Source organism: Uloborus diversus, chromosome 3 (assembly GCF_026930045.1).
Source record: "Uloborus diversus isolate 005 chromosome 3, Udiv.v.3.1, whole genome shotgun sequence".
Classification (NCBI taxonomy): Eukaryota; Metazoa; Arthropoda; class Arachnida; order Araneae; family Uloboridae; genus Uloborus; species Uloborus diversus.
Genome location: NC_072733.1, coordinates 146,738,970 through 146,752,096, shown reverse-complemented (window position 1 = coordinate 146,752,096; position 13,127 = coordinate 146,738,970). Strand labels below are relative to the sequence as shown.

The window sequence follows — 13,127 nt, the reverse complement described above, 5'->3', positions numbered from 1 at the left end:
ATAGTACGTAGATAGCGAAATAATTATGGTCAGTTACAAAAATTGTTTGGTGTGTAGATTTAATTTGAGGATTTAATTTAATTTTAGGGAATATGTCAAAAACTCTTTTGCCATGATGTTGCTATGAGGAAAGGGGAGATTCGGGGGGTTCTCTTTTTTTTTTTTTGAGATTGAAGTTCAGAAAAGGTAATTTTAGATAATCTTCGATGATGTATGGGAAAATGTTCAAGGGACTTCCGAAATTTTTTCGACCCTGATTTCTGACGCCCTTTAATGATTGAGAGGGGAAGTTTCTAGGTAGGTTGCACCGGAAACGCTTTTCTCAAAATTTTTCGAAGCTGAAATCCCAATAACGCTGTTGTGGGCCATTTTTTATGACGTTAAACAAAGGGCGTTTTTCGGAGAATTCCTAAAAAGCAAAGTTTTAAAATCGCACTTTAGGCTAGCTGTGGTGACTAAAAAAGGAAGATATAAGCTTTTGGATCCCTCCCCCCCCCCTTTTGGCTACGCCCCAATCTTTATTTATCTATTTATTTTAACTACGGACAAAAAAAAGAATCACCATCCTACAGTTTTCTCTTTCAAAACCATTTAGACATAGATTTTCCATAATAAAATTTCCGATTTCGAGCCTGGTATTTTTATTTGCTTGAAATGCAAGCTATCTGCGGCCGCAGGTAAAAAAAAAAAAAAAAACTTTTTTTGAACTGACCTGATGCTTTGGTGACCTTAAATAGCCTTAATGACCTTAGACCTTTTTTTCCACTCTACATTTTATTTCAATTTCATAATCTTCTTCACCTCTTGATAAAGTTTTGTTTCACATTCAAACACTTAAAACACTGGTGTGACTATTTATTTCAATATTTTCAATCTCTCTCTCTGTATTTTAATTTTTCTCCTAGATAAACCATGTTTCGGGGGTCTGTGTATTTTTCTCTACTTGAACTCTGATTTTCAAGATGATAGTTTTATTTAAAAAAAAAAAAGAAATAGGAAAGGTGAATGGTAGAAAGGGTATGTTTGTCGGCGACCCCTAAGACCCATGTTTTTATTTTATTTTTTTTAAATCTAATCACTTTCAAATTCAACTGTCTTAACTAAGGGTCTCTAAGGGTCTTAAACTGTGGATTTGAACCCTTCGAGGGATTTTGAGGGAAACTGAATGCTTCATTTTTCGTAAAAAGTGTTAGAAACGCACATTTCGGAGGTCTTTACTTGAATAGTTTTAATAATATAGTATTTTGGATGCTCTAAATTGTGTTTTAAAATTGCACTTTGTGTTAAAGTTTTATTGAAAAATGTCACTTTTATTGCAATTGTTATGAAATGCAATTCATAACAATTGTTAATTGTCATTCATAAGTAAAGTAAATTGTCATTCGTAACTGAAACTGACAATTGGGTAAAAGTATTTTAACTTTTTCATGCTGCCAACGTTTCCTGAGTTTTTATTGCATTACTAAAATGAAATTGGCGGCCCCATTTCTGAAAAACTGAGGTGGTATAGCATCACCCTCCGGCTCCCTTGGCGCGGACTTGAGCCTATGCGTTAAGAGGGATTGAAGCTAGAGAATTTACGCATCGGTATTTACATTTTGTTGTTTGTAGATAGGGCAACTGAGCGGCCCAAACATGACCGGCCCACCGGGCAAATGCCCGGTTGCCCTCTGGCTGTCGGCCCTGTTTATGCACACTCCGGCTTCACACCGGGTTGAAGCGGAAGGTGGATAAAAGGGGGATTGCAGCCGGATTGATGAGAAGACCCGTTTTTGTCAAATCGTGGATTCTCCTTTACATTACCATCAGTCCATGTGCGAATATCCTTTTAGTTCTAAATGACAGGAAAAAACGTTAAAGTTCAAAATGTATGAAAGAATATTTAAGTTAATTATTTCTTCGAAAATTTAACAAGTAAGAAAAAATATTTTGTTGTATGAAAGTAAAAAAAAAATTGATTTCATTTTTATTCGTAATAAAAAAAAAATCACGAGTAAGAAAAAAATAATTAAGAAAATTATTTCTTCGAAATTTTAACAAGTTAGAAAAAATATTTTGTTGTATGAAAGTAAAAAAAAAAATAGTTAAGAAAATTATTTCTTCGAAATTTTTACAAGTTAAAAAAATTATTTTGTAAATTTGACAAAGAAAAAAAAATTAATTAAGAAAATTTAACAAGTTAGAAAAAATATTTTGTTGTATAAAAGTAAAAAAAGAAAAAAAAAACATATTTAAGATGATTTTAAAAAATTCCGTGAAAATTTGTTAATGATAAGTGTTAATTAATGCTAAGAGTAAATTGATTGCAAGTTTTGAAATTCATGCAAAGAATCAATGTTGTAAAAAAAAAATGATAAATTTTGAAATGCATGAAAAAGAAAATCAAAGTTTAAAATATATTTCAAGTCCACAAAGCATTGAAATAAATCTAAAATCTCGAATGGGTTGTATTTAAATGAATCTTTACATAAGTGAAAAACTTTGTTATTATGAAAAATAATAATAATGATGATAGTTTCAGTTATGAGCTGAAATTTAGTTAATGATGTGCCATGATTAGTACTAAAGAGTAAATTAATTGATGGTTTTAAAATTAATTTAATTGTAATATTCCTTGTCATGGTACAGATTCACATTACGACTGAAAGAGTAATGGAAAATATAGCATAGTGGTTAGCATACGTTTTTGCTAACTCAAAGTTTGGGTGTTCGATTCCCGACACTCTGAAAAATAAAAATAAATAAATTCATGGAAATATTCTAAGTTCGGAAAAAAATATTCAAAGTCCCGATAGATAGCGCCATGAACGTTCTTAAAAGTAAACGAGCTGATGTGTGCCTCACATGACTTCCTTTTACTCCATTTTAATGTCATTTTCCCATTATTGGCAATTTTAATGGGATTCAATAGTTTAATCTCTAAATATTAAAAACGATGGCCAAATTAAAACCAGATAAAAAAAAATCGCCAAATTTTCCGCCAAGTTGGCGACAAAACTTGGCGACCAAAAGACTGGCGATATATCGCCAAGTGTCCGCCAAATTGTAACACCACTTAAGTTTGCATTGATATTAACAATGATTTCCCCCCAAAAAGGTGCAAAAGACCCCCTTAGGAACATCCGAAAGCAACCAAAAGGGGAGGTGCACAACTAGACCCCACTACGAGTCTATGTACCAAATTTCAACTTTCTAGGACATACCATTTTTGAGTTATGCGAGATACATACGCACATACGCACATACGCACATACGCACATACGCACATACACACATACGCACATACATACAGACGTCACGAGAAAAGTCGTTGTAATTACCTCGGTGATGGTCAAAATGGATATTTCGCGTGTCTATACATTCTTAGGCACTTTTCCGCATGTGGTCGAATCGAAAAAAAAACTCAACATTCATTTGGGGGTGAGCAAAATGGAAATTAAGGGCGATTTTTGAGTGAAAATTTTTTCGCGAATACAATACTTCCTTTTTTGTAAAAGGAAGTAAAAACGACAAAGTGCGAAAACGCGGACGCGCGAAAACTCTGGAAAAAAACCCGTAACCTTCTAGGAGTCCTCGCGGCGTCCCTGGGAGGTGGTGGGCAAGTGGGAGGCGCCAACCGGAGGTCACAGGCGGATTGAGAGGCGGTGGGGAGGTCAGAGGCGGAGGTCGCAGGCGGAGGTCACAGGCGCAATGCATTGCGCCTGCTGTCGCGAAACTCTCCTTTTTCCCCCACTTATGTATATGCATAATAACACCAAAGACAGTGTTGCGTTGATAGGCTTTAGTTTCGAAAGTTTACCATCGATCTTCTCTTTTTATTAATACTACGAAAGATATTTAAAACACCGTTTCCGAATCTACAACATCGAAAAATTTGAACATCCTCCCCATCATACTAAAGCACGTCAGAAATCTCGGTTTTAATGCTTCAATTTTGGAAAAAATCTAGGGAGAGTCGTGCCATTACTCCTCCTCCTAAAATCATAGGAAGTCAATTAAAGTTTCGTTTTTGGAACTTAACTTCTGAACAACTTTCTATGGCCTAGTTTAATATTGAAGTTATCAAAGAAAGCCTAGAATTTCATTTTTAAGACTTCATTTTAAGCAAATTCTTGGTGGATGCTGCTCGAATCTCTCCTTTCACTAACATCACTCAAAATCTTCTAAAATCGCGTTTTCAGAGCTAAGATTTTACAAATTTTATGGACACCATCTTCCTAACATAATTGAGAAGAATATAAAAATCCAATTTTGGAGTTTCACTTCCAAAAAATTGCCAGAGGAGGGCCTTCGAACTTTCGTTCTCCCTACTTCATCAGAGATCATCTAAAATTGAGTTTTTAAGACTACAATTTAAAAAAAATTCCGGGGGAGAAACCCCCGGACCCCTTATTTCTGATCTAATGTTAAACTTACAATTAGGTTTATATTGCTAATATTTAATGTAATGACCCCCATAAGCAAGAAAATAAATCTACTCTCTTTCTCTCTGTGTATTGCTACATGTGTTTGACAAAATTAAGGGGTCAACCCGCCTCCCTAATAACCTTTCTATTCTAAAAAAAGTTATGTTAGAAGATATTATTACGGAAATAATCACAATGAAGCTCCAATCATTTAAAAATATTTAAATAGATTATTTTACCCCCCTTCCTTTTTTTTTTTTTTACAAACCAAGATTTCGTTTATCTTGTATCAATTGTTCACCATTAAAACGCAGAAATGATCCGTTCCGTTATTTTATTTATTTATTTTTTTTTAAGTATTTAATTTTTAAGAATGATTTCTTCATATTTAAGGGATATCGTTTCCCAATCGTTTGGTAAAAATTAGTATTAGGAGCTATGGGGCCGCGATATCCTTTGTGCCAGGGCCGATTTCTTGAACCAATCCACCACTGCGAGACGATAAGGATCACCCCACCCCACTCCATTCTTGTTGTTTCTTATTTACAGTTTTCTTTCTTGTTAAGAGGAACGTGTCTTCGATTAACACCATTACTGAAAGAGAAAGTTTTTAAGTGTTCGATTGCACAAATGACTATTCATGAAAAGCGACAGTGAAACAGCCCTGAAGCGAAGCACTGGAGGCGTCACACAGATGTGAAAGGCTTTAACCCGGGAGAACTCGCATCGGGGCTCTCAGACCCTGTCATTACAAAACTACGCTGCCAAAAATTACCCCTTCAACGGAAATGAATGAGGTCCACAGTAACTGCGTTCGAGGTGACCTACATACTGACCACATGCTTTTCAGGAATGTACATTCCCACTTTTCCCAGAAAATTCCGGTTTGGGCCTCAGAGGCCCGGAGCGAGCGCTCACGCTTTTCATTTCAGATTGTGAATGTAAAGGAAGAGGTTGTGAAATGCATCGCTATTTAAGCTACAAAAATGAAATGAAGAGGTTGCAGATCTTTTTGGTTGAGGTTTCAACTGATGAGAACTCCCTTAATGAAGATGATGAAGAAGAAGTTGACACAGAACAGTAAAGCTATTATCAGTAATGCTCAGAAGAAGATTTAGATTTATGTATCATAAAACTTTCTTAAACTTTACTTTTTAAAACATATTATAGAGGCTGTTTATCAATTTATAATTCAGTATTGAAAACACATTTTTTTTTCTATTTTGCAAACTTAATTTACTGAAATAATACCCCCGCGAGCGTTCGTGTGACAAAAAGTACCACGAGTTCTTCCGGGTTAAATATTGAATCAGAGATTTTTCTGATTTCCGACACTAAAAAGAGGTTCTAGTTTTATTAAAATAGTAAGCTGCATTTACTTTGTAAAAATAAAACAAGTGTCAGTGGGAAATTCTCGTCCAGCTCTTTGCCGTACAGGAAGGACCAGGAACAAGCCACCGTGAGCTTAACCAAGCCCCAGAGGAAATGACATGCAAGCAAACTCCTCTCCCCCCCCCCTACACAACCTTTACTCAAATAGCAGCAAAGAGAACGATAGGGGATCAGAACATTCTTTAAAGAAAAAACATAAAACTTTCTCTCCCTCTCTATGCATACAAACACACACACATATATGTATGAAGATGTGTTATAAGGAGACCCCAGCCACAGAACTTTTCCTTCACGAAACTTTTAATTCGTGAAACTTAACTCTAAACCGGGTCCCTTGTTTCCGCAGGACCGACGAAAGGCCATGTCAGTCTAGTCGTAAACTAGGGACTCGGCCCTAGAAAGGGTCCGGATCGGACTGGGAGTAGTACAAGCAGGGGCCCCTGTATAGTCAATCCTTTTAATTTTAGCCATTGGCGAAAACAGTTTTAGCTATTGTTTTTAAAAATATCAGCCATTTGGGGGCCCCTAAAAAGTGGGGGCCCTAGGCCACGGCCTAGTTGGTTTATTCAGAAATCAGGCCTTAGTACAAGTTTGATAAGTTTTCTGCGGGAGGGGGGCCCATCAGTGACTAAACTGACAAAGAGCACACATTGGCCCTCGGCGACCCTGTGTTTCCGACAAGGCTGACATGGCCTCTAGTCGATCCCAATCCTCAAGAAAAGTTTTTCGTCATACCACAATGCTCTAAAACCTTTCTCCGAGCTATCGGTATCTCTCTGTGTGGCCATGGCGCAAAAATTTCGCAATTGCAACCTGATCTTTTCGGTGGCCCTCGGAGGAACCGGCCCTTCTGGCATTTGCCCAAACGCCCACATAGCCAGTCCGCCCCTGTTCACCAGACGAAATAGGGATGAATCAACATACGTTTCCAGTCGTGCTATCATAATGTAGGATATTCTCCATTGATTTGGGAGCTTAGAAAAGCAAATCCTGGAATGGTCATTTTATATCGCTTCTTATTAGCTGTATTTTTTTATGATTGTGGTAAACTTTTTATCTCTTTCCACTATCTCCTTTTTGCACACAAACACAATATGTAATAATAAAAAATAATTTTTTTTCAGCTTATTAAAAAAATAATCACTGGAATTGCAATTTAATTTTTTTTTCTCGACTTCTTTAAATTAAAAACACATTAAAACACTCAGTATCAGATATGTGACTTACTCTACATTTTGATGCAATTTGAAAAATTCCCCTTGAAAAGTCAACAAGTCTTCATCCTTGAAAATCCTTTTGACGGCATTATCAACACTAAGAAAAAAAAAGATAAAAATACATATAAATTTGCAAAATACCGACAACCCGGTTTTGACATTCAAAGACTGCAGTTTTGTCCTTGTTATGGATTCACTAATCTAGAATGGTCAATAAACGAAGTGGAGGCAAAATATTCTTTCATCCAAAAGCTTACTTTTTTTTGCATTGAAAATGGAGTTTCTTGTAACTTCGAAATGCATTTATGAAATTTCGTATTGCTGTTTTGGACTCTTAATATTGACTATTATTTTATGAATTATGCTCTTAATATGAACTTAAGTTCTGTTTTATAATGTTGTAAGATTAAAATTACTGTACCAAAGCTAATAATAAGTCATAAGCTGTTAATGAAAAAATAGAGTAAAAATCAGTTTAAAAACCACCATCAGAGAGGTTGTGTTATACACTGTACTCAACTCAGGACTGACGATTTTGAGGTTATGAACGCCGAATGCCTCAATGTTAAGTCAGCAAAAATTTCTAATATTAGCTAAACTACCTGTTTTACAGAAACTCGTGATTTTATGTTTCATTTATTCGAAAAACCATACTGATCTTCAAACATAACTCACTAGGGGGATTCGATCTCTAATCGCTTCGCTCACCAAGCTCCCCGTTTGACGCCAGCAGCGGGTCAATGCCGCCTGCAGCGGGTGACAATTGATGGTTTTAATAGTATATTTATCACTTCATGTGCATCTCCTTAAAGTTTAAAGGGCTGATATAGGGCGGAATAGCTTCCGCTATCTGTCTCGTGCCCAACGACACCAGTGTTGACCTGGTAGACATTGACAGTCCGGAGGAGATATTACATACACACACGCACACAGATTTTAATAGTATAGATTATGAAGATCCGCCTCCTGCACGCCTCTTTCGCCGTCCCCCATTTTCCAACTGTGGTGTCTTAATGTTGCCTGCGGCGGGTGACAATTGATGATTTTAATCCTTTCACCCGAGGGTATAAACAAATATCCTGCACTTCAGGCCCCTTATCTCCGGCCCTATAATGTTGAAAGAAAATAAACATATTTGAATCTCTTACCCTGGATGTCCAGCATCCAATGGTATCACTATTGACCTGGTAGGCATTGCCAGTCCGCCGGTGGAGATAGGGTTACAGACACAAACAGGCACACACACAAACAGATGAGGACAGGTTTTAGTAGTATAAGTGTGGCTTAGTACTGATTAATAAAAGTTCTTAAAATAAATAAATAAACGTATTTTATGAAAAAGACACCAACAGTAACAACTTAACATTCCAAAAAAAAAAAAAAAAAAAAAATGAACTGCGTGAATTTGTGGAAAATAGGGTAATGACGCTCAGCGAGCAACCCCGCTCACCCGAATATCTCTAAATAGAATAGAATTATAAATTCAGTTCTTAAAACTTTTAAGACGCTACATACAAAATTGTCTTCCGTAAAGAAAAAAAAAAGACTATGAGACATCAATATAAATTAATTACATAATGTTTTAAAGAAAATAGCTTCACATATTTATTATAATTTATATACACGTTAAATAATATTTAATGGGTTTTAAAATTTATTTGCTATGTGTTTCTTTTCAAGTCTGATCGGTCAAGGGCACAAAAGATAAATTTTAATTACATGCACTTCATTTTTGACAGCATATAGCACATAGTAGCAAACCGTAAATTATTCCGTAAAACGTAGTATCACAATAAAATTTCACAGAATTTTCTTCGTTTCATGTGACCCGTTATTTAACATATATAAGAATACTTAAGAAAAAAAGGGGTTTTCCGACTCACCATTTCCAATCATCAGAAGCAAATATTTTACACTTAGACTTAATTTCAGAATCCTCAGGAACTTGTTCAAGCGTCGAGGGAACAGCTAAAGAACTAAGATTTTGTACAGAACGAAGCCCCGTTACGGTCGCCTTCGATCTAATAAGCCTGGAAGCCATTCTAAGCGGAAAATACACATCTTGTACTTTAACCTTAAGATAAAAGTCTCTAGCATAGTTAATGTTTATCTCTCGATCGTCTGTTAGAATATCATCAGGTTCAGATTCAAAATGTGCTAAGCTCACTTGGATCACCTTATCAGTAGACCTATAAAAATAAAGTATCGTTATTTTCACTCGTTTTATCTCGGAAAAATATTTGTATTATATAGAAGAATGTGTGTGTGAAAGAAAAAAATATTAGAAATGATTCACACTTTGCTGAAGTCTGAAATTATACCAGTAAATAGTTTGCTAACAGTTGTAATACTACTCTATATAATGATATAAATTATTTATCAATACCATAATTGTCATTTAGGTATGTTCAAAAAAAAATTAAAAAAAATCCATCGGTGAAAGAAATAATTTCTGGATGGAACACCGGGCGTAAAAATAGTATATATGTTTGTTGTAAACATATTCACAAGTAATGAGAGTTTTTAAAAAGTATTTTCGTGAAAGCCCTTAAAATAAATTAATGTACTTAAACTATAGTTATAATTTACTTTAAATGAGGACGCATACTATAATTTTAACAATTTAGACAAATTAAATACTATACTCTAGACATAATGTCACCAAATGCCACAATCATTAGAAACAATCAGGGCCGTCGCTACACTGTATAAAAAATCCGGAAACGTTTCTGAGTATATCGTGCAGCTGCGGTTCATGAAAGTTTCAAAAACGTTTCTGAGTATTTCGGAATCCTCTTTCTGTAATGTCCACAAACGTGTCTGAGTATTTTGGAATCCTCTTTCTGTAATTTTCAGAAACGTTTCTGAGTATTTCGGAATCCTCTTTCCGTCATTTCCAGAAATGTTTCTGAGTATTCTGTGCAGCTGTGGTTCATGAAAGTTTCGAAAACGTTTCCGAGTATTTCGGAATTCTCCAAACAATTTTCAAAAACGTTTCCGAGAATTTCGGAATCCTTTTTCCGTGATTTTTTCTAAAATAAAATTCTTTACTATAGTATTGCATACCATATCAGTTTCAATTCTTTCATATCTAAGAGCAATAATACAAGCAATTTTAGAATCATTCGTGGATTTTTTTTTTTTTTATTTGAATTTCTAATGACAAATAGCACGGTTAACAGCATAACATATGCACAGTTATAAATTTTTGAAAATTTATGAAATAATCTAGTTGTTTCATTCCTAATAACAAAATCGTCGGGGGATTGGAGGGGGGGGGGGGGTACCTTCTGAAAAGTGGGGATTGTTTGTTAAGCAATATTACACTTCAGTTTTTCTCTCAATATTTTCAAGACAAAACTATCAACATATTGTATTTTTAATGCAGAACTCAAAAACATATCTTGTATCAAACTTGATAGCTTTTATCTTCGGATAAAATTTGACAGGACTTACCTACCCTTCGCGTTCCGAAATTCGTTCACCTCAAGTCAATTTCTCTGACGAACAAAGTGTACCGAAAAGTACCAGCAGAGAAATTGATGACTTTAAATATGACACCAAGTCCCCCTGCTGGAACCATTCGGGTTGATTCTTCTGTTCTTGCCCTTTTCCAGTTCATCACAAATATAAATACTTAATCAAAATAAGTTACTGATTTTATTTTTACAGTGTGCGCAAAATGCATTATATATTTTATTTATTAAAACATTGAACTCTATTACATGATTATTCCATTTCATATATACGAGACCCCCCCCCCCCCCACCATAAGAGTGATGGTGCACCCATAAAATGCTATAAAGCGCACCGCCTTAAAAAAGCAACTCCCTGAAAATGTTAATGGCACAGTCTGCGTGGTGAACGCCCCTCGTCTTCTCCCCATATGTACATTACATATTAATAACATAGTTTTTTTTAAAAAATGATCACTTTTAAAACAATGACATGAAATAATATTACTTTTTATTTTGGCATGTAAATGCAGCTGTTCCAATTTTTGCCACTGACTCATTCCTCCTGACTGTCCTACATTAAACTAGTATATCCACGAAGGAAATGTTATTTACGGAACAACTCATGTCAAGGAATTTTTTATTGTTAACCACATTTAACAAAATGAATAAGCAGATGAATTAATTGCAACCGTTTTCGAGTATTTTCGGAATAACTTTTCTGCGATTGCTTTTCAAGTATAAATCTTCTTTCTTTTGTTTGCGTAATTACTCAGTTTCAATTGGTTACAACAAATAGTACACTGCGCACATAGGTATGTAGGATAACTTTAAATTAATTAGATAAACCCAAAAACAGTTACAATTGAGCCTCATCAAATGCAAATCAACAAAAATATAAATGTAAATAACAACATGTTTTAAAATATTCATTAATACTTACAAGTGAACAAGCGGAATAAAATCTAAGTACCTCCATTACAACTGGATAAGTAATCCAAAGGGTTTCGTTTCATAAAGTATAAACACGGGTGTTGAAACTATTCACGCTTGAACACACTATATATGTCTAGTCATGGAAATATCATATGTCTCACTGGAAATTGTAAAGAAGCGAATTGTAAGACGCAATAACTAACTTAATAGCTGCGTACATCGTCTAAAAAATCAAGGGCAGTCCAAAATGCGAAGGCGTAATATTAGTTTCGACGCATTTTACCACTCTCTAGACATGAAATAACAAGCAATCCAATGCTAAACAGTTGCTTACTGCAGCAACCATAGATAAGGAAAAAAACAAGTTCTCGTTGTTTCCGACTCACTGGCGCCCGTGTTGGAAGGATAAAATACGTTTCGAAGCATTGCGTCATCACTTCCGCTTCTAGATTTTTTGTAATAACAAAAAGCTTTCTGAATAATTAGGAGTTCGCTATTGGATGAAGGATTCTTACTATTTCGGAAACGTTTCCGATATATCCAGAATCGTTTCCGAAATTTGTTACAGTGTAGCTAATATATCTGGGGGGTTGACAATTGGCGGCCCTCGTCGATCATTTAAAGGGGTCTATTGTCCCCCCTTCCCCCAATTATTGAAAAATTAATATTTTTGCATATAAGTGGGTGTGGTTTTCGTTGTTTTCCGATAAAATTTGCATTGAGTATACACCCTCTGTCCCCAACTCCTGGAAAAATTTAAACTGATGGGCTGGGCGACCCCAAACACCTCTACTGTTTTCAAGTATATGCAAAATAATTTCAACTGAAATGAAGAACTGTTTGTAAAAATATCATATAAATGCAAGAAGTTCAAAAATTAGTTTGTTAAAATCTTACCCTTTGGCGTTTTGTCCTGAGTATATCCTAGACTAATCAACATTGACAATCATGAGGCAGCATCTTTTTTTTAAAAAAAAAAAAAAGCTTTAGAGGAAATGCAGATAAAAGTTCAATCGTTTAAAATGTTTTCAAAACGTAGATCCCCTATTATTAATGCCCCCCCCCGTATTAATTTATAAATAAAACAAATTTGTATTAATAATAATTTAATCCTAATTATACCTAATTAAGATTAACAAAGCATTTTTTTCTCGATACAATCCCCCACATACATGCACACTTTTTGTACGATTGAACTTGGAGGGAGGGGAGTATCAGGAGAAGGTTTGAGAATTGGACGATCTTAAATGCGATATAGAATATTCAGTTTGAGGGGGTCTGGGGGTTTCTCCCCCGTGAAAAATTTGGAAAAATAGATGTAAAATCCTGCGTCTTGAGGCCTTATCCAGCATAATTCGAACTAGAAAAATATCAATAAAAAATAGGCAAACCATAACTTTTTACAAGTTTCACACTTTTTTTTGCAAATTAAGAAAATGCAAAACATTTTTTTTTTTTGGTTCGGCAAATCGTCGACACTGATCGAGAGAGACGAGAATGGACAACGTATCGTCACTTGCTCACATCGAACTTTGGTAGAGTTAGTTTTTGATCATCTCCCTTAACCAAACGACAAATAAAATAACTAATAAAAATTAAATAAAACTCTTAAAAGAAATGGTGTGGAGAGATTAGAAGAATAAGTAACGAGAGAGTTAATCCTTGACATTCAAACAATTTAAAGTTTATACACTAGATAAGAATTAAAATTGAAGCACTTT

At 35.0% G+C, this 13,127-nt stretch overlaps 1 protein-coding gene across 2 annotated transcripts in view; it reads right to left on the bottom strand.

Moving 5' to 3' along the window:
• The window catches only part of LOC129218705 (proline-rich protein 5-like), a 57,502-nt gene extending 48,408 nt beyond the window's left edge, over positions 1-9,094 (bottom strand). For both annotated transcript variants that reach the window (XM_054853027.1, XM_054853028.1), the window contains exons 1-2: positions 8,899-9,094; positions 7,026-7,112 (exon numbers count right to left, since the gene is read on the bottom strand). In XM_054853027.1, the coding sequence (XP_054709002.1) occupies positions 7,026-7,112; positions 8,899-9,056 (245 nt within the window). In that variant the 5' untranslated portion in view covers positions 9,057-9,094. The remainder of the gene's footprint in view (positions 1-7,025; positions 7,113-8,898) is intronic.
• Positions 9,095-13,127: the final 4,033 nt, after the last annotated feature.